General features: G+C 39.5%; 1 protein-coding gene across 1 annotated transcript in view; it reads right to left on the reverse strand.

Annotated features, from left to right (window-relative positions):
- Positions 1–377: 377 nt before the first annotated feature.
- Positions 378–23091, reverse strand: part of snrka (SNF related kinase a) — a 59936-nt gene continuing 37222 nt past the window's right edge. The window contains exons 4-6 of the mRNA XM_056257413.1: positions 5835–6047; positions 3941–4075; positions 378–2144 (exon numbers count right to left, since the gene is read on the reverse strand). Coding sequence (XP_056113388.1) covers positions 818–2144; positions 3941–4075; positions 5835–6047 — 1675 coding nt within the window. The 3' untranslated portion in view covers positions 378–817. The remainder of the gene's footprint in view (positions 2145–3940; positions 4076–5834; positions 6048–23091) is intronic.

Below are 23091 nucleotides of genomic sequence, written 5' to 3' on the forward strand. Positions count from 1 at the left end.
CAATGTAATTCAAATAAAGTCATGTGGATTATCCGTAGCCCCCCGTTATTGCAACTGATTGTCACTAACCTCAAAAATGTTGTTATACTGTACATTTCTAAAAGGTGATGAGGAAACACTTCAAAAGCACTTTAAAAATGGAGGGGGCGAAAAAAAAAAAACCCAAAATGGTAATTTAGTTTAAAACTCGTCAGACAGCACTATGAATTAAAACAGGGTTTGTTATTTACTCTCACTATTGCTTTAACTGTATTACCATCTCGTTACAATCATATTGGGGCTTAAATTCACAAAACCAATTGTGGCATTTATAGGTTGAGCTTCTTTAAGTGCTTGCATTATGAATTGCCATGTTCTGTGCTATCACATACTGTTGGTCTTAATTTAAATACCTCACTTTATTAAAAGGTAATTTTATTTATACATACAGTTTCCACAACTCTTGATTGATTGGGTGGTGTTGGAACCATGGAATTCAAATTAAGAGTGTTTCATTTCAAGGGCTATAAAAGCAAAATAAACAGGACTTAAAAAACAAATGTTGAATTCTATTAAAGTCTAACTGGGCAAAACGAATAAAGACACACAAAGAAGGAAAGGATAGCAGCGTGCACTTCATTAAAAACAAATGGGTCCAAGAGAAGAAACTTAATAAATAAGTTGTAAAAATGATTAAGACGACACAGAAGGCAGGTTTAAAGGTCAAGTTGGGATCAAGAGAGGTCATATACAGCTACTGGTGGAGAACTCAAGTCATCATATGCTACAAATGTGGCAATTGGAACAATCCACTCAGAACCAGCCATGTGCTGTGCCATCATATGACCTGACAGCAGCTGGCCTGGGCTGAGGCACAGAGTAGCCCATCCCTGGGGCTTCGCTGGATGTTCACGGAGATGGTCTTTTCACACAGAGGTAGCTGGAGAACATTATTTTTCAAGTTCAGATTGTTCTCCTTGACCAGGCCAAGTTCATTTAACATGACTGCTGTTTGGTCTTGATAATGCTCCATTGCCCCAACGCCACCATTCAAGGCAGGGTTGATCACTTTGTCTAGACTGTTGTTGGAGCCAATGCACATCTTCCAGGAGGACTTCTCCTGGATTTTAACGCTGGACAGGCTCTGAGGATCAAGGATAAACCGTCCCCCACCACCCCCTCCAGAGCTGCGATGTTGAAACTGAGAACTTAAGCACAGACTCATGAGTTTTAGACTTTCTACCAGTTCCCCTGCACTCCGAGCTGCACTACGTGTTGAGCCAGATGAAGCATTGTTGTTGTTGCTACGCGAACAGCTGGAAGGGCCTCCCTGTCCTTTTGTACTCCCGCCACCTCCACTGCTCCCTCCTGTACTTCCACCATTTCCTCCTCCTGGAGGGCTGCCCTTGTCTGGTCCTGAGTTACCTTCCCCCGGTGGTTTGCCCTGCCCTCCGCTACTACCGCCCCCATTACCCCCAGAGTTTCCAGGTGGACCCTCACTACTGTCCCTGCGGTTCCAGCTGTAGGTGAACCCTGTGTCTTTGTCTAGTCGTCGGCGATGGCTCTCTGAATCATCATCGCTGGTCTCCGAGCTAGAGCAGCTTGAACCACGGCCCTGACTTTTGCGGCGGTGGTAACGCTTCTGGGCCGTACCAGGAGATGCTATGTTCATCTTCAACCGGCTGGGCTTGGGCGGAAGACTCTCATCCATGTCAAAGTCATCATCTGACTCGCCTTCCTCCTCGAAGATCTGATTGAGCACTGGGGCACTTTTTCGAGATGTAAGTCGGTTGGTGATGGACAGTGGTTTGCGCCGCAATACCACCTGGGTCGGCAACGGTGAAGGCTCCTGTTCTTCCTCCTCCTCATCTTCCTCCACTCGAAAGAGGCAAGTTCGTTGCTTGGCTGAAGCGGATGCAAGAGGGGCCATGACCCCAGGCTTAAGGGGGTTTGGGGGCAGAGCAGCAGGTACAGCAGAGCTGCTGGAGGCTTCGCTGATCTCCTCTCTACGGCTTATGTCCAGAAGCCCTTTATTGCGGTGACCGTTTAACAGGCTCTCTGTACTGCGAGCCGGAGCCTGTGGACCCCCAGCATGAGAGATGGACGAAGAGGCTAAGCTGTCCTCGATATCCTGATGCATGTCGATTTTAGTTGGCCATGACTGCCTGCAAAAAAGAAAACAACATAGTCCTTGTTATAAATAACCTTGCTTTAAATAAAGTACAATCTCCCTTAAAGTCAAAAACAGCATAAGGTTGTGACTAAAAGCAGGATAATATAAAGTACAGGTGGACATTGCCCAAAATTTTTTTAAAGACAGAAGTTCTAGAGTGCCTTAGGAAAACAACCCAAATGTTAATGACAGTCCTTGACAAAAAAGCCAGACTTGCTTCTTGAGCCAAGTACTCGAGCAAGAAACATGGCAATTCAGAAATATATCTGTGACTGGATGCTGCAACTTGCTTTTATTGTCTTTTCTTATATCCTTACCTTCCTGCTAGAGTATCATTTACACAGCGTGTGCACTTATGCAAGTTGCTATGGAAAGATACTTTACGCTTTTAAAACAAAGTGAAACAGAGCTCCACAATGTCCTCCCTGGTTGTCATAACCACATCAACACTCCATAAACTTTATGCTGGTATGACGACAAACCAAACAATGCAAACACAAATGCAGCAAATGCTTTGATTAAACAAATATTTAAAATGACATTTTTGCTCAGAGAGAACAGTAAAGAAAATCTGTTAACAAGGATACAGGGTGTAACTTGTAAAATGGCTAGGTAAAATGTTGCCCGTTTTTGCATTACTTAAGTTACTATTTTTAGGATATAATGAATAAGTGGACTGAGACCAAGATTTATGAAAACTATAGCTATGTTTAGAGGCCTGATGAGAAGTGATTGAAGATAATTTCTGCAATGGCTTAAGGCTGTTGCAAATGATGCTGTCAGTCTATGCATGCGGAAATTCCTGTGTAACTTCAAAAGTCAACCTCATACGGTGAAATAACGTTTCAGGCAGAATTTATACTCTACCACTCATCTATATTCTCCACTAGGATAAGGAATTACAATTCTGAGTACATACAGCCTATAAACTCTTTCTGTCTATGAAGGGCACACTGATGAACGAGAACAATGCAATCGTGATCTGGGTAACCAATGGCTACAAAACCGAATTGATTCTGGGAAGAATCTGGGAGGCTCAGTTTGCTTTTCCATTCTGTTGATAGTTCTATGTGGATTACCATAAAAAAATCATGTCACCCTTCATGATCCCTGCTGCATCCTGAGGACTCTTTCCTCTCTTCACCCCATCCAACATATTCCTCTACTTTCCCACACCACATCCTCTCATTTCTTCCATTCCCTGCTTCTTTCAAAAAGCATCCGCAGCCTCGCTGCTTTTCTAGGTCAGTCCAAACCAATTTCAGCCTCATATTTTAAACAAATTTGTCACCCCGTGCAGCGCTCAGAGGATGTGCTGGCTGTCCACACACAGCACAGAGAACAGACAGGGATACTGACATTCAGCAGAGCTGACCTCTCACAACCGCTTATAGTGAATCCTGCCCCTCTCTGAGCACTGATACCTACTCCCAAGAGCCAACAAACCTGCAGTTAGCCTGCCTGTGTACACCATGACATGGTAAACTCTTTTGAAAGTTAATATTTTTGACTAAGTTTTGACACTTACAACAAATAGTATGAGCAAGCCTATAGAGGATTTAACATTTCATTACATGTGGCTTCAAACTGCAAAAACACTCTGGAATGAGTACAAATCACAAAACGTTTCAAATACCTTCAACACAGAGTTATGAATTTGTCTTTTTGCATCAAAAATAAGAAATGAGATGTCTTAACAATACATCCCATAACTAAATAGCATTCTACTGACAAAATATGAGTGTATAAATAACAGACAGCAGAGATGGGGCAACCCCCATGAAGTACCTGAATTGGGCCTTGATGTTACTGGGGCTGGAAGAACGAGGTTGCACCTCCTTCTCCTGCTTTTCCCTCAAGATCCGTTCAGCCAACAAGAAGTAAGTAGCAGTGATGTGGTTGTACTTGTTTGTCTCCAGGGCTCTGGAGGCAGAGCAAAGAGAATGGACAAGTGAGAAGGAGATACAGTGTGTGAGAGAAACACCAGTTTAGACAATGAAATTTGGCATGTCAGTAACAAGTAAGACTCCACGGCTCTAACAACTAGAGACCCATGTGGCTTCTATCAGTTCAAAATGTCTTGTATAATGGAATACATTTTGAACACCTGAGACTAAAATAACTGAAAAATCCCAGATAGCACACCGTCCCAATACAAATGGGACATTCTGCATTTAGCTTTTTAAGATGGCGAGTCTGGGCATGTTAGCAGAGATTACACTGCTTCTTCAGGGATTGCATACCAACAATTGAACAAATTAGTTTGAATCATGCAGCGACAATATTTTGGCAAGGATTGAGCTCACGTCATGGCCTGTGTTCATGGCCCAGTTCAGCTCTTATGTGTAAAATGCACTGAGCGTTTAACAAGAGCAAAGAAGTAAGTGCCACTTATGTTTTGATCTAACTTATTTTTGTGAGTGTGTGAAACAAGGACATTTTGGAAAAGGAAGAATGACTTGTACATGGGATTTTAATGCAATCATTCAGTACACATCCTCTTTAAAACATCTTGAGGGTTACTTTAAGGCAGATTGACTGCAGTTTCTCATAGTGGGGTTCCCCAGCTGCCAGGGAGTGGAATCGAAGACATTAAGGAAAGACTGATGGGTGCTTTGAACTGTCACCCAGCATGCATCTTTCTACAAGACTGTACAGCAGGAGTCTTCTACACTATGTTCGTTTCATGCTCCACTGTCAGCGGGATGAACTTATTTTTCAACACTTGTGAAAAATGGTACCCTACTAATAATAAAACCATGTTATCTTACAATAGCTTAGATAGACACAACAGAATAGAACACAATCAATCATTTTGATTTGAGAGTCATAAAGTTGTCAAAGGTTTAATTTCTTCGGACACAGCAGCGGTCATGATATGCATTTAAAATTTAGTAATACACTGAAAATGTAAAAAATATACACTCTACTTGACTTTATGGCAAAAATATTGTTCTATTAATTCAGCCAAGAGGTCACGCTGTGACGTATCGATCTGCTACTGGTCACGTGTTCACGTGATGCGAATTTGAAGCTCAGAATTCACCAAACTTGAATTTTGGAACGCTGTGAAATGCAAAACTTTTTGCATTCTCATACGTATAAATGGAAATCAATGGAATGAAAAGTGTAGTGTGACCGCCCCCTTTAAGACTCTGTTAACTGTTGCTCTGCCATTACAGTAGTTGACTTGAAGAAAAAAAAAAACTTAACACAGAAGACAACAGTTCAGGCTAACTCTATGCTATAATGCATGTTGTGGCAACACTAAAAATATAAGAATTTATGATACACATTTCAGAATGCAAGAATGTGTGAAATCTAGCTTGTGTACCTAGAAGCTTTTGTGTTCTTGAATTGTGTAGAGTACTTTTTGGGCCTAAGATGTTGGCTAAGACATTTCTCTTGACACGTGTCATTGAAACTGGATTGAACACTCCTCAAGTTTAATGCTACCTATTCCATGTCCAGCTAACTGATCTTCAAGCAAAGTGCTTTGGAACCCTTTGCACCAAATTCTTTAAGGTGACCAGAGATAAACCTGGACTCTCTTTCTAACGCAATCTTTGATTTCAAGACAGTCCTACTTAAGGAAAAATGTGAGGACAGAGATACACTGGTGGAAAATGTTGTACATCTCAGCTTCTTAAAATCTGTATCACAAGCCTACAACAAGCCTTACTCAATGATGGCTTCTCTATCGGCGATGTCTCCCAGCACCATGCGTTGGATGATGCCGTTGTGTTCCTCTTCTGAAAGATTCTTGTGAGACACCAGTGGGGTGTTGAATTTGGTAGCTGGAGATGGGTCCACCCCTTGAAGCCACGCGTGGCTCTCGATCTCCTCCAGTGATGCTCGCCTCTTCGGATCCCTTTGAAGCATTCGGTTTATCAGGCTGTGAAGAGCAGAAAGAGAAGATGAGGATGCACATCAAAAGTTTCTTGAACATGTGAGCCTAATTCTAGACACTGTTCAAGCCTTAACTTAGAAACCTTAACATGTTTCAATGTTCAAAATTCTAACTCGCTAAAAGTTTAGCTAGGAAAGTTTACACCGAAAACGAATAGGGAACATGCTTAAGATGGAGCGGCCACAGAGGGCCTTTCTATCATTAACTGAAGAGAAGCCAATAACACTTGTATTAGCTGACTGAAAATGACTTGAGTTGCTGTTGTTGTGAGCAGCCGCTGAGGCAAAGTTCGACCGGGGCGCATCAGCATTCAGCACACGTACGTGGCAAAATTACAGCCCAACCACCATGAAAGAGCCGAGGAGATTCAGCAGGCTTACAGCGGCAGTCTGAAAATCAGCACCACTGAGCTGCAGAAGCAGCCAGCCCGCTCTAGTCATTATCTGCACGCTAGAAATTTGTGAAGGCAGAGAGAGAATAAATAGATATGAGAACTGCCTGTTCGTCTCCACTTGATTATGCTGCCAGGCTCTTATCAACCAACATTACATCTCAAATTGCCATTATAATGCCAAAAATGGGATTCAGAACAAGAGGACTCTTTTAGAACAGAACCTAAGTGATTAAAGCCACAATTTCTCCATCACAATATGATAGGCAGGGGACGAGACTGCAAGCTGTCATGATGACGTTTCCTCTCCAGGGTTTCAGAAATAACTAGTCATTGGGCATTCTGGCAACAACAACTGTCATTAGTGAAACGTAATAAGAGTGTAGTTATCAAAGGCTGGGGGACAAAGAAATGGGGTCCAGATGTAACCTTTCAATGTCAATATTAAAAATCCCAAAAGAACAAACTGTGCACATGTCAGACATCTCAAAGGCTGTGAATAAATGATGTCTCGGTATTCCTGTCATCAAGGCTGCTTGAGTTTATTAATATGCTGTTGAAACATTTAAAGGTTAAGTCATTTTTTCATTTGGATATTCTTGAAAATAATGATAACTTGTAGTTTAAAGGCACACTATGTAATTTTTCACCACTAGAGGTCATTTATCCAAAACAAAGGCACAGCTTGATGACGCCTTGATTTCACAGAATCATGGGAGTTGTTGTCTTCACCTCTACAGCCGGTGGAGAATACGACGGGACTAAGGCAGAAGTCATATTCATGGATGAGCGGTAATGTATTAAAGATTTATTAACGTTACGAAAGCCGCTGGAGCGATTGCTAATGAGATACAAGCACTACACATCTCGAGAGCAGTGGAGCTTTTATTATTACGCAATATTATTTTATTATTCTTCCGGTCATGCGTATTTGGGGTGACGCAGTGCTGTTTTATCATATTAGATGCATTTGAGTGTGTTGAAAGTTGTTATAATGCTACTGTGCGTTCGCTCGGCGGCTACTATACGAGACACTTGTTGCACACTGCAGTGAGCTCAGGGCTCGAATTTCGGTGCGGGATTGCGGGTATTGCACATAATTCTAATCATTCCCGCAGGTCTCCCATTTATATGCGGGAAATTCCCGCAATCGTAATCCACACAGATTATAAAATCAAATCATTCTTTTAACAACTATCTGCCAGACGCAATTTCACAAACAGCGTGAGTGTTCAGCGGTGCCGCGTCTCTTCTCTCAAAATGTGTTGTGCAAGGCAAGCATCAAGCGCTGCGGCGATAATACACACTCGCGTTTAGGAGTCGGGACATACCGGAATATTCACTTGCACAATCGGGCCAGCAGTGCATCGTGACTGAAGTTTACCATTTGCACGTCTTTTTAAGTCTTACCAGTTTAAACATTCAAGCGATTTTAAACTAATCAGTGATCGCGCGCTCTCTGAGAGATTATTTTCTATGCGCACATTCATAGAAAATCCACCTCAAAAACAGCTGGCCAGTAACAAAAGTTATTTTCCGCGGATTATATTGCGGTCTTCGTGAGTTTACTCTAAACATAGTCGCTTTTGTCTATAGTAAGCATAAAACGCATGCCAGTATAATGAACACACTTCACAGGATCCGTGCACTAGCTCTTAAAGTGACGGCAGCCATATGTGTGTGTCATTAATTTTGTTGTCAAAACAACAAAAGATAGCTTTAAGTTAAAGGAATCAGGATTAATAGCCTATGTATTTAATTTATTCAGGACTAAAATACTACCCAGTGTTATTTTCCATTTGATTACTTTATTCAGTTTCTGTATATGAATACTAGTGTTAGACCTATTCAAAAACCTTTCTCTTTATTTGTATCTTTATTCTATTGTATTTATTTGTGCTACTTTTTTCAATTTAATTAAACAATTTAAATCAAGCTTCCTTGTGTTGTGTAAATTTACAACCCCATTGTAAAAATGCAATGAGCACAAACATTTAGGCAAGATAAATGCAATAATTTTGTTTGGAAAAAATGCTTTTCCCTTTCTCCCCCTCAAACAAAAAAAATCCCCCCCATGAGAATCATCTAAGGGGGGATTTCCCCCCCATTTTCCAAAACGAAATTCACGCCCTGGAGCTAGATCAATATTAGGCATGGTAAATAAGCGGTAAATCAAGAAATCGAGATTTAAACAAAAAGACTGTGTTGAGCTGTATAACAATGATTAGTTTTCTGTCGATGAATGTATCCAAACAGTTGCTTAATAAAACACATAATATATTAAAGCATCATGGTTTCCATGATAAAAACCAGAAATCGAGGGTAGCGTGGGTATGTCATTGATAAGCGATGCGGTTAAAACTGCTTATTTCTATGGATTTAAACACTCTAAGAAACATTTGGGATAATGCAAGTACACAAATCACCAAAATATATAACATTGTTCTAGTGGTTTTTGGATATTTTAATCCAAAAATCTTACATAGTGTGTCTTTAATATCAAACTGATTCAGTAACCGCTCTAAATGATTCAGTTCAGTTTAGGTTTGTATCAAACTGATTCTTACCTCTTTTTTTTTCACAGTTCATTAAAAGAACTGGCTTATAAGAGTCATTGATTTGTTTGTGAATCAGTCATGTGAACTGGTCATGAGGTATGTTTTTGATTCACTGAAAATAACTGTCTGGTGGTAATAGTCATTTCTTCATTAATTTGACTACACTGGTCACAGTGTATGTTGCTGTTGCATAGTCTGTCAGGACAACTCAATAGCAAGATGTTTCTTGCCATTACTCAATGGTACATCTTTTACATCTTTTTATTGCATGACATTTAATACAGACAAAACTCACATTCACACAACTCAAGTAAAAAAATGGCGAGCTGTAAAGTGGTGCAAGATGCACTAATGTCTAAAGCCAATCTTCAATTCTGTGCTGCTAATGCCACACCACTGTTAAGCTTTCCAGTCACATTCCTGGTTCCTTATGGCAAAGAAAGCAATCTACCCTCCTCCAAAGAGAATCTGTCACCAGGAAAAAGGACACCACTTAGATTCATAGCCAACTATATACTTTTAAGTTTTAACCTGTCATTGTTTTTAACACATTTGTCTATGAAATATTCATGCTACAGAAGAGCTTTCCATTTCTATACTCCACAGTAGAAAAAAAAAGTTCCTTCTGCAAAAAGAAAATGCTTCAGGGCTTTATCTAAAACAGTTATTCCTTTTCTGTGAGGATTTACACTCTTGTCTCAATCTGGTAATGACAATTAAGCCAAGTTGCTAACTGTCCGTGGCCTCTCTGTGAAGGTCATTTTACTACTTTCTTACTTCATTTTACTACAAAAGCTAGACATTTGAGTAGCTTGCAGTTGAAGTGAAGGCCTGTACCTCAATAGCTTGAATTTCACATGCGAATCAAATGTGTGAAAATAGAGGTAGTTGTTTAATGAGAGTGAGAATATTATGCAAGCAGGCAGTGACTAAATTAATCTGCCTGACGCGATTTCCTTAAAATACCCAGTCTGAAAAGCCCTGGAGATAAAACCAAATCCAAACAAAAGAGCTTAAAACGGAAATCAGAGAGACTCTGACAAGCCGCAAGACAGTGAAAATGAAGGAGGAATCAAATCAAATGCTCAAAATGCTCATATATGAAATAATAAAATCCTGCCAACATAGCAATTATTACATTTAATGTCAACAATAAAGAGATTTAGACATTTAAAATCAAATTCCAATCCATTTATTTCGAAAAATATTTAAATAGGTATATAATTAGGACCCAAGCACCAATGGTGTGAGGACCCTATTGGAATTGCTCGGTTTAAAAAAAAATATATATATAACTTAATATTAGAAAAAAACTATATCAGGGTCAAGGTTTCTTTATTAGTACCCAAGGGTAAATCTCTAGTGCAGACAGGAGATTCAGCAAACCATACTTAAGACCAGTGGTGTAGTGCAGGGTATACGCCAGTATACGGCGTATACCCACTTCTTTTTCAGTCGGCATTGCGTATACCCACTTCTAAATCCCCTCTGATGCGCATCATTTAGTTGCTAATCCAATCTCGTGAAAAAAAAAAAACACCCAGTCAGGGTCGTACCCCTAATATTAACTCTAATTTGTTGCTGCAATGATTCTCCCATCGCGACGATAACTGACCTCATCTGATCTGCTTCAGCACTCAAACACCCGCTCGTCAATGTCAAAATGTTTGAGACCAATCAAAGCATGCAGGATTTTTGTTCACAGAAGCGCGAGCCGAGCGCTAATCTCAACGCGACGCTTCACTTCAGTTAACGATCATAGTGCGAGATAAGATGCAAGTAGCTAAAATATACAATATTAACCACAATATACCGCTGGTTTTCGATAGAAGTTTTAAATGATCGACAGAAATAATCAGTTTGATCAAAGACAGTGGAAATTATAAGCTCAATTTAACAACACAAGCACCCTATTAAATATATTGCCATTATTATTGTATAAATATATTTGTATAACGTTACCTCGAATGTGTTCGACTTTTCACCGTTTGTATCACTCCGCTTGTCTGTGTTTGCGCAACTTGCATCATTAAGCCAGAAGGCGGCGACAAGTGACTGTCTTTATGAGTGAGCAATTGAACCATTAATTAAATGAACAGATTAGTCCAAAAACATTGATTAATTTAGGAAAGAAAAAGTAGCTGAAACTGGAACTGATTCTCATGTTTAAGAATCTGATCAACTGTTGTCCATTTTTTGGCCATCAAAACACCTTAAAATGCTCATGTCGAGATCAGGAAAATCAAAATTTTCTTGGGGGGGGGGGGGGGGGGGGGGGGACATGCCCCCCAACCCCCCTAGCAATATCATTTATGGGACCTGGCTATTTAGAAAACCCTATGTACGGCCCTAATATGCAAGAATACTAGTGATTCTATATGTTCTATTGTATTCATTATTTTCAATATTCTATAGTCTTACATGTCACTGTTTATAACACAGAGCGTTCATCCTTTGCTGGGATGCTTAAAAAAAATATTGGGGGCATAAATTAAGAGTATACCCACTTCTCCAAGCACCACTACATCACTGCTTAAGACAAATCCATAAAACATCGAAACAATAAACATAAAATACAAAAGTATAAAGAAACTTCTAAGAAAAAGGTCCTGACAATGTGCCTCTACACACCAAAACCAGTCATCATGTCACATTGTGATTTGTCATCTTGCTGCAGTGGGTTCAGCATTGGATTCATGGATTGACTCTCTCTATGATGCCAGACTGCTGTCAGCAACCACTTCCACACACTGCACGGATCTCCAGCATGGCAGGCCACCCTGATAAGACTGCTACTCAAGCCTAATAATCACTCGATCGCTGCTGAACGCTCCAAAACAGTGTAGCAGACCACTACAGCTTACTTACAGCACACATGCCATCTCATATCGGGGACACAAGAGAAGGTTTATATTCCCAACGTAAAAGTCGTGAATGTCTCCTGTCCAGGGGAATATACAAGTGAAGCAGAAATGTAAGGCCCCAAAATATACTTCAACAGAAAATCAAAGAACGAACCGGTGACAGCATTTCGAACAAAATCTGGCCAAAACGAAGTTCTTTGAAAACAGCTTGCCAAAGCACATTTTTGGAAAAGTTTGCTCTGACTGTTTAACACCTTTGAGCTACCATGTCGATTGCATAATAGGTAGGTGTGTTCTAAAGCTCCGCCTTCTTTGACGTGGAAATCTTCTTCAGTTCAGTCTGTCAAGGTCAGACGTGAGTAAAAACATGAACACACTGGAGAGCTGCTTTTACAGTAGTAATTGAAGTTGTCATTTTTATTGAAAGCGACACTGTCACTACTTTTTCATGTTTAATACTGTAAAGCGACTTGTATTATTATTCATGGTCATTAAGCCGTGACCCAATTTTTGTTTAGGAATTTGATCATTTATAGCCTATAAAAATTATAGTAAATTGAACACTCAAAACGGTCTTGCAACCCACCAGTTGAGAAACACTGCTTTAAAGCAATCGATTGTAAAAAGTTATACATAAAAGAGAGCTTGTACAAACATATACATATAGCTATGATCAGAAGCTTTCTTAATGGCTGTTTTCTCACCGCTGTCATCATTTTATGTGTTTATTTTGTTATTGAGAGGAGCACGCAGCACTGGCATAATCATCTAAAAGCTTCCCTCAGATATTTCAAACTTATTTTTAAGCAAAAGAACGAAAAAGAACTTTGCCGTGAGCATATCGAGGCCTTAACACTTCAACTTCAGCAGAGATTTGTAAAGGATGTCCCCCCCCCCCCCCCCCCCCCCACCCCACCCCACCCCACCCCACCCCAGCTGAGAAATGGGCACTTTGATTGTTTAGTCTAAATTTATCTCCAGTATCTCTGCTAGCGGAAAGGCCATCGCAGGAGGAACCGTGGAAATCTGTTTGGAATGTTTACGCTCCTCCCGAGGCTTCCGAGGATAACAACAGCAGATATCACTGCATGTAAAATAACACAAGACACAACATCCAGCACACAAATGTAGGCTGTAGACTGAACAATCCAAATTGTGCTTTCTTTTAGTGTTGCACTAAGAATATGGATGAGATCCACATGAAATTCAAAACCCTCTTTCTCCTCAAAGAATGTAGGATTGTAGAGTAAAAAAAGGTGACCAAATAATGATGAATTATTCATGTTAATGATGGTTGACATTAAAATGGTGGCAGATGGAAGCGGAGTGATGTTGATGAGCCAACCACTGCTTGTACATGTATTAACCACATGGTGTGCTGCAATGCCTATCAAATTCATCTGTGATTCTGCAACGCTGAGAAAGCAAGCTACCCGACAGCAGTCACTGGGGTATAGAGAGGGCTAAATCACACAGCTGGCTCTTTTTACGGCCAAAATACACCCTGAACGTGTATGTCAGTCTTAAACACTGCAAGTTTATGCTGTACGAGCCAAACTAAACACAGAAAAAGAAGTCACAGGAGGAATTTGCAGAAGTGCCCCGCAGGGTTGGACGTGGAGCAGGGCACACCCTGATGAGAGGAGATATTAAGACAAAATGACAGATAGTGCAACTAGTTCTAGTTGCTGAAGAATCTTTCCTTGTGTTGACACACAGGCCAGGGTTCCTTTTCTTCTGTTAACAGTGTTTTAAAGGAGCAATGCAATAATTTAGTTTGAGTTAGATTTTAATTTATCATTTCTGCTTTCATTGTAATGTAAAGTTTTTTTAATTAAAATGACATTTTAATTTTACATTTAAAGTTTTAGTAATTTGTGTTGTCGTAATTTCTATTCTTTTTTTTCAATATGGCTATATAGGTTTTTTATCTTTAAATGATGTGGAACACCTTTTGATAAAGACTGTCATGAATGAAACCTAGGGAAAGATTTAGCTTGCACTTTTCACTGAAATGATTTAGTAATAGGAGAATCATGTCTTTTATCCTTCTTCATATTTAGACAACGATAATAACCCTAGGCATTATGGCGCTTTTTCACTACATGGTACGGCTCACTTTTGGGGGGGTTTCCACGGTGTACAGTACCTAGTAATATTTTTAGTACCACCTCGGTTGAGGTTCCAAGCGAGCCGTACCGATACTAAAATGTGACGTGTAAACACTGCAGATCACTGATTGGTCAGTGAGAATTGCCACTACCAGCATCATTGGATTTGCGACACGAGACACCAAACCCGCTATGTTTTAATAGTCAGTAACAACCACATCAGTATAATTTGTTTGCACTTTTTTAAAAGACTTGATTTAAATGACCGTTGCATGGAACTTGAAAAAAGAAATGGCTGTACATGGTCAGTAGCGGAGGTGAAGTCGTTCCTCTCATTGGTAGCTGAGGAGCGGCAGTAGAGGCGGCGCAACTATAACGATCAGTCTATAATCCCACACACTTTGAATCTACACACTTTTGAATCTTTGAGTGACTGTAAATGGAGTTGTAAATGTAACGATATATATCAAGTTTACTTACGTTTTTGTTGTTGTTGTTTTTTTCCAAGGATGTTTAAGGAAGTATTCTAACATAACGGGGAAAAAAATACTTCAAGGTTTATTATTTTCTTATCTACTGAACATTTAAAGAGCTTAAAAGCTTGCTTAAAAGCATGCTTTAAGTGATGGAATGTATAAACATAATGCTGAAAGGTAAAGGAAATCCTTTCAGAGAAAACCAAGTTTCTATAAAATTGGTTTTAGTGGAGACAGTTTGCTGATAAAGCCATAAATCACATTGACCACACTGCACTGTAACAGAGAGCATGTTTGTGCAGCAGATCCAGTTCCATCGTGAAATCAAAATGACAAACACCAGAAAATGTAAAAAAAAAAAAAAAAAAATAAGATGAGAAGGGTGAAAGCACAGGACAAAAATAGAAAACTAATTGAGGGAAAAATGAAAATGAAAATAAAACCACTAATGGAATGCTTAAATTTTTTTATGCATCACTTGTTCGCATTTGAAGATGCCGAGAGAGCTGCACATTAAATGATTATCATCCAATATTACCATATTTATTAAACTTCCAGACAATAATAACAAAAAGGAATTTGAGGACTATGAAAGGGAAAAACAGCAAAATGTTAATAAAGAAAAAAATGAAATCACGTAAGATTTGAAAAAATCAGCTCAGCAAACTTTTGGACCTAACTGGATCCCCAGTGAAAGTTCGCTCACATGCCAACAGCCAATTAACCCAGTGCTCTCCATGTGAACATTTCCACAGCTTACTGTGTTAACCTTATTAACATGTACTAATGTTGGCTCTACAGGTCTACGTTGTGTTGTTGCTTCTAACAACGTATGCATAAACAAATAAATCGTTTGCTTTAACACCATGTACTAACCAGATGCGACAACATGTATTTTTGTTATTTCTGCGTTACAAATATTCATATTATCAAGTTTAAGTTGGCTACTATGATAAAAGTTTAAGTTCTCATATAAACACTGATGTCTACGATAACTATGAAAATAGAGCAAACACCTTTTGAAAGTAATAAAGATTGTTTCGATTACATCGTTACGCCACAGGGTAGCGACAAGTGACTGCTAAAAAAATGTGTTTGAAGCCATTGCCAATGTCATTGAAGCATTCGTTCAAAACCGCTGATTCATCCAGTAATGAAACAAGTGAAGTATTTAGGAGTGAGTCATTGAATTATTCATTCAAACAGTTGTTAAAAAAATGAATTCAGATTAATTAAACGTTTTAAATAGACTGCGTCAAATAACATTTTGTCCGAACTCTAATTAATTACATGTTATTTTGTTTAGTTGCCTGTTCAGAATCGTGATCTCTGTTTGAAAAAATTGTGATTCTTAATTTATCCAGAATCGTGCAGCTCTAAAGCTGCAGTTTGAAACGAGTCTAGGTCAGTTGAGAAACTGGCTAAACTACTCATTCTGATGCAGCTTTGAATAACCACCTCAACATCTTTGTAATAGGTCACAATCTGTCACCTTTACAAAGACAAAACCTAAAATTCCTTTCATTCTAAGAGTAGTTTGCATTTATCAATAAGTTGAGTATATCTATTGGTCTTTAAGCAAATATGTACTGAAATATTTACCACCGGTGAAACAGGTTTTGTTTCTGTGCTAAACTGGCCCAACTGTTCATGACATTTCCAACGGAGCATTGTGTGAAACTTTTAACAGCCTAACAATTGCATCCCGCTGAGAAACGACGTCAAGAACCAACACATTTCCGTACCCCGCCACAGTTTCCACCTTGTTCACCCTGAAAGTGATAATGACAGGATGAAGTCTGCAGCATTGTCTGCATCTGAATTGTTTGAATGTGTTTGGTACTTAAATTTATCTTAAACAGAGACTGTGATAATCAGAAAACAATAATCCTGAATAAAATATCAAAAGTAGGCATAAAAGGCATTAAGGATTAAGGATGTGCAAATAACATAATCGGCTGACAGACTTGAGAGTGCAATATAAATTGTGTATATAGTTGTAATCGAAATGATTCAACCCCCATTGCAAATCAGGTTTATTGGCAAAATTAAACAAAACTGTTTGCAGAGAACAAATTAAACAAGAGTAATTGAAAAAGCTCAACACAACAAATGTTTCAAGTGATTTCCCCAAATTCAACTGAAAATGCAACTTTTAATGACTTCCGCAGTCTCAAAATTATTCAACCCCCTGAATAGAATCCCTCACAACAACACAAATCTGCAAAACAGGTGTTGTTTCAAGCACACCTGATGCAACTAATCAAGGGCTTCATTAACTGGACCAGGTGTGCTTGAGCTAGGACACCCTGAATCATATCACCCATATAACCCTGTAGCCCAAGACTGGTTGCCCACTAAAGCTAAGCAGGGATGAGCCTGGTTAGTACCTGGATGGGAGACCTTCTGAGAAAACCAGGTTGCTGCTGGAAGAGGTGTTAGTGAGGCCAGCAGGGGGTGCTCACCCTGTGGTCTGTGTGGGTCCTAACGCCCCAGTATAGTAATGGGGACACTATACTGCCAATTGAGCACCGTCCTTCGGATGAGACGTTAAACCGAGGTCCTGACTCTCTGTGGTCACAAAAAATCACTGGGCAAATTTGGCCAGGATGCCGGGGTTACACCCCTACTCAGTGTTGGGGTAGTTACTCAAAAAAGGTAATTAGTTACTAGTTACTAGTTACTTCTGTAAATTGTAATGAGATTACTTTACTAGTTACTGCGTTTGAAAAGTAACTTCACTACTTATTACTTTACTTTCCCGTTTCTTAATTTATGGACAAATATCATAGCCCTATCATCACTTTGCCTGTCTACATAGTGTTTATTGTATAAATATATACAAAATGGCATGTAAAACCATATGAAAGAACAATATCCCTGTCTGCACAAGGAAATATATCTCACTGTAAAATCCACAAACAACAGGATAAAGGAGGCTATGGTGCGGTCATTTTAAAATGGGGTCAACACACAAGTTTTAAAACACAGGCTTTGGGAAACATGAGAATAAACTCTTCTCCTGAGAACAAAACAAGCTTTTTATTCGACTCATGGCAATAAAAATAAAAAATGAAGTGGTCAATGAAAAATAATAAAATAAAGGTCACTTTTACATTTTTGATCTTAATTTAAAATGCATTTTTCTTGGCGATTCAATAGTCGGCAGGGGAAGCATTCCTCTACAATGAACCCTGCAACAAGCCTGTTCATTTTGTTTTGTGTTACCTGCTGTGCTCCAAGACTTGAGAAGAGTTTTTGTAACAGCGTGCGCGGCGCCGAATCCGAGGATGAACGACTTCAAGAAGCCGAATCTGCCCGAGCATGTAGCCTACGTCTCACCGTGACCGCATCGGCACACAGTTTGCGTGTCTAAATCAGTTGCTTATGTTTACAAAATGAGCCTACAATAGCATAATAAGCATTTTTAATAGAAAGATCCATGTTTTATCAAATGTCCACGAAACTTAATGAAATGTTTAGTGAAATTAGAAACCATTTAAGAGATCGTTGATTTAGTTCTATAGTCTACATACATGTTTTTATATCCACATTTTGTTCTAATGTCACAAGTAATAATCTCAGGGTTTACTGGATTTTACGTACACGATTCTTTTTGTAGTGTTATTGGTGGTGATGTAGCCTACTAAAATAAACATCGTCACGTGTGGACCTTTCTTCTTCTCACCGTTGATTCCTGATGGTTAAGAGGACAATTACTCGAGTCGCCCCGTCGTTTCACAGAATAGTACAATGGCGAGCGCGTCGAGTATAAACGCCTCGTCCGTTTGGGGAGGTGCGCGTGCAGTCAGCGGAGACTCGCGCTGCAGAGACCCCCTGTCTCCGTCTCCGTCTCCATTTCCCTCTCTCCTTCGCACCGGCAGCTATGTCACTCAAATCGATCTCTATGGCAACGGTGCGCACGCACCACTAGACAGAACTTTACACACAAGCAAACACGGCTTGGGTAACGCAGGAAAGCGCGTTCCTATAGTATAGTAAAGTAGTGTAGTTACCGATATTTTTAGTGTAATGCGTTACTTTACTTCGTTACCCAAAAAAGTAATATCGTTACTGTAATCCGTTACTTTGTAACTCGTTACCCCCAACACTGCCCCTACTCTTTCGAAAGACATCGTGGCCAAATTTGCCCAGTGGCCTCTGTCCATCATGGCCTCCTAATCATCCCCATATATATATATACACTGATTGGCTTCATCACTCTGTCTCCTCTCCACCAGTAAGCTGGTGTGTGGTGGGCGTTCTGGCGCAATATGGCTGCCGTCGCATCATCCAGGTGGATGCTGCACATTGGTGGTGGTTGAGGAGATTCCCCCTTCTATGTGAAGCGCTTTGAGTGTCCAGAAAAGCGCTATATAAATGTGATGAATTATTATTATTATTATTAACACATGAAATATCTGAACTGGCTAGGTTTGTTAATTGTCACTTTGACTGCATGTTAGAAATCGAAGTCGAACAGAAGTCGAACAAATGGTCCAAAAAGTTAAGAGAAGATATCATTGCCCTTCACAAACAAGAGACAGGATACAAAAAGATAGTAAATGCACTAAATGTTCCTAGAGACACCGTTGGAAGCATAGTTTGCAAGTTCAAAGTTAAAGGAACAGTGGTTACACTAGACGGACGGACCAGAAAAGGCAGCTATCAACGGCTGCAACCAGATTTCTGAGAAGGCAGCAAAAGACCTGCAGCCAGATTTGGTGGCAACAGGCACTGAGGTTTCAGCTGCACAGTAAGGCGCGTACCAAACGCATGTCAGAACTCCAACACCTCTGGTTGGCCATTACGTTCACGCTCTCAACATATATGTCTCTGATTGGCCATTGTGTTCAACACTTCAAAAACATGTTGTCTTCACCAAGCGTTTACACAGATACGCATTTGAAAGGAGGCATCAATCAGAGGATCCCTAATATATAACCATTGATAGACGGATCCGCTGATAGACACCTGCTTTCAAACGCTCCTGTGTGTATCTGTGTAAGCGCTTGGTGAAGACGTTTTTTTTTTTTTTTTTTGTATCTCTCCACTAGTGTTGTCAAAAGTCCCAACGTCAGTACCAAGGTAATTTTGACAAGACTAGTTGAGCGATGAAACTTTTCGGCTCTACGGATCAGCAGTATGTCTGGAGGAAGAATCATCTGATGAAAAGAACACTGTCTACAGTTAAGCATGGTGGTGATGCTCTGCGGCTGCTTTGCATCCTCTGGCACTAGAAACCTGGAGCGTGTGGAAGGCAAGATGGATCCATTGAAGTATCAGGAAATCCTACGAGAAAACGTCATGCCGTCAGTGAGGAAGCTGAAGCTTGGTCGTCATTGGACCTTCCAACAGGACAATATTCCCAAGCATACCTCAAATTCCACCACGGCTTGGTTTCAGAAGAAGTCCTGGAAGATTCTACAGTGGCCATCACAGTCACCTGACTTAAACCCCATAGAAAATCTCTGGTGGGATTTGAAGGTGGTGATTGCAGCACGCAAACCGAAGAATATTACTGAACTGGAGGCCATTGCTCATGAGGAATAGGCTAAGATTCCTCAGAAACGTCTGGTTATACATCTCGTTTACAGCAGGTCATAACAGCAAAAGGGTCTTCTACTAAAGATGCTTGCCATTAAGGGGTTGAATAATTTTGAACATGCAGAAGTCATTAAAAGTTGCATTTTCAGTTGATAGCTATATTTTACAGTCAATATAAGATAATAGGTTTATGTTCAATTACATAAACATAAAAAAAATATATAAGATAAATGTCTAAAGCCAGATTTTGCACTATTTTTTTAATGGTTTAGTGTTACACAATGTAATGTCTTTGAAAAATCTTTTAATAATTAAGACATTCAATTTTTATTGGTAATAATTTGGGAGCAAATACTAATAATTAGTTGCAATTAATCACCATATGTCATGTAAATTAATTTGCATATATTGCAAACAGCTGGAGAGACTGTTCAATAGATGTTCCAAGATACATTTCTGCTCAAACAGTGGCAGGGCATCGAAACATCACAACCCATTTTGGATCAGATTGTAGCGTGTCCACCAGCTGGACGTATGCATGTGTGTGTTCTGCGCTGTTTCCTCTGTGAACAGACTTTCCATTTAAGCTATGATATAAGCAGAGTCTAATTTTAGCTGTTGGCAGTAGTTCTGAAAAATGTTAACACTAAACATGTGTGCTCACAAAGCCCAGACAAAGAACTGAAAAAAAAAAAAAAAAACCACTTGCCTGACATGCAAGTTCCTGAGGACAAACCGCAAGAGATAGCTAGTAGTGTGAGCTAAACGACACAGTTTGAAGTGGAGGGGGTAAAATATGGTGAGTGAATGAGAAAGGTTAGTTCTGGCTTCTGTAAAGATGCCCGGAGCTTATCAGTTACATAACCGTGCTGTTTGACTCAATACAATCAGTCTGGCTGCAACAGCCTATCATCACAACGCAAACTCTGACTCCCAGTAAACCAATCACAAGCACCCTGACACCTTAAAGGGATAGTTCACCCAAAAATGAAAATTAGCCCAAGATTTACTCACCCTGAAGCCATCCTAGGTGTAAATGACATTCTTCTTTCAGACGAATTCAATCAGAGTTATATTAAAAAATGTCCTGGCACTTCCTAATGGGAGTCAATGGGTATATTTTTCAAAACGGCTCTGCGGGGGTTAATAAAGGTCTTCTGAAGTAAAGTATACACATTTAAAACTTTATCGACTAAAATAACTAGCTTCCGGCAGACGGCGGTACGCAGATTGACTTACGCCAAAAGAGTAACCCTTGAACCCTACACAACGTAATGACGAATGCAGTTGCCCAGCCCTTTAATCACGGATGGATAGGCTTTGATGGACTTCCCAAAAAATATACCCACTGATTCCCATTATAAGGCTTGGAAGAGCCAGGACATTTTTTAATATAACTCTGATTGTATTCGTCTGAAAGAAGAATGTCATATACACCTTCAGGGTGAGTACATCATGGGCTAATTTTCATTTTTGGGTGAACTATCCCTTTAAGGACACATCAGATCTTGTTTTACCTTAGGTCTTCAACCCTGCTAAATAAGGGAAATGTGTGGACATTTTCATATACCTTGTAGAAAAACTTTGTCTGTACGAAAGAAAAGGCATATAAATCTCTTGACGCATGTAATTTGGTACTTAGCGGTCATGTCCAGGACATTGAATATTCATTTTGTTATTTTAATTTTTTATTATGGACCGAGGTACTGCCTAGCCAGTGTCAAGGACACAAAACACAGCTATTTATGATGTGTGCTATTATAAACAAGTCATACAACTATGTATATACTTGTGGTGTACACAAGCACTTGCATGTCTGGGTTAGAAGGTTATTAACTATTTTTCAGGATAAAACACTAGAACTAATGCTACTACTACTACTACTTTCTAGTCTATGAAAATGGTATAGGTTTAAATATTATTTCATGCCGTCATAACTGTAGGGCTAATAGATTATTCCCTCTCTAGGGATGGAAATTGATAAGAATTTAACGATTCCGATTCCATTATCGATATTGCTTATCGATTCGATTCCTTATCGATTCTCATTGGGTGAGGGAATTCATTTCATTTTCAGTTTATTTATATAGGGACAGTACAAAAAAACATGATCCCAGTCAAAGCTGGAAAATATGTATTGTACATAGAGAGTATAGCAAGAGCTAATTTGCATCTCAGGTCCCTAAGAAAGGCTTTTCTAATAAAAAATAAATAAAACAACAAATTACTACTCATAGAATAAAACTACCACAATATGTCACTTATAGATGTAGATGTCACTCAAATACCAACCAAAATTTATACCAGAAATGAGCTTACAACTGAAGCATAAAACTTCACATGCACTTTTACATTACATTACACTCTTACAGTGCATTTTAATAACATTTAAAAACTTTAACTTATACATATTACAATTTTACATACTAAAATGGTCACATTTAAATATGTGAGCAGTTCTGGTTTATTTTAAACCACCAATAAGTACAAATTGTTTGTTTGTATTAACTCGCTTTAATATCTGATCAGAAGACACAGCACAGAGTATTAGGAGTGTGAACCTACACTGGTCTCACGGTTCGGTTTGTTTCGATTACGATTATCATGTCATCGATTCAGTTCAATTCGATATCTCGATGCATTACATGCACTGCATCATCAATTTTCAATTTTACTTCAAAAGTGATGCGTGCGTGCATGCTCGTGTTCGCCTGTTCGGGAAGTCACAGTGACAGAAACAGTGACATTCCAGTTTAAGTTTCATGGGACTAAAGTCTGTTTATGCCATTAAGAAAATGAAATTCTGTAAAATAAATTTTGTTTTAAAAAATTCATTTAAAAGCAGTGCTCATTCATCAGTGTATAATGTTACACGTGTTGCAAGTGACCGTATTGTTATGAGGCGCCGTCATACTCTCGTTGAGTATGTGCGAGTTTGTGTGTGTGTGTGTGCTCGCGTCTCATATGAGTATGTGCGTGGAAAGTTTGTGCGTGCGTGTGTGTGTGCAGTTCCGCGCATCTTGTGTGTATGGAGTTTGCGTGTACAGTATGTGGGTGAGCGACTTTAGGTGTGTCGTTGTGC

The sequence above is a fragment of the Rhinichthys klamathensis genome, unplaced genomic scaffold, assembly GCF_029890125.1.
Source record: "Rhinichthys klamathensis goyatoka isolate OS25496 unplaced genomic scaffold, OSU_Roscu_1.1 h1tg000006l_1, whole genome shotgun sequence".
NCBI lineage: Eukaryota > Metazoa > Chordata > Actinopteri > Cypriniformes > Leuciscidae > Rhinichthys > Rhinichthys klamathensis.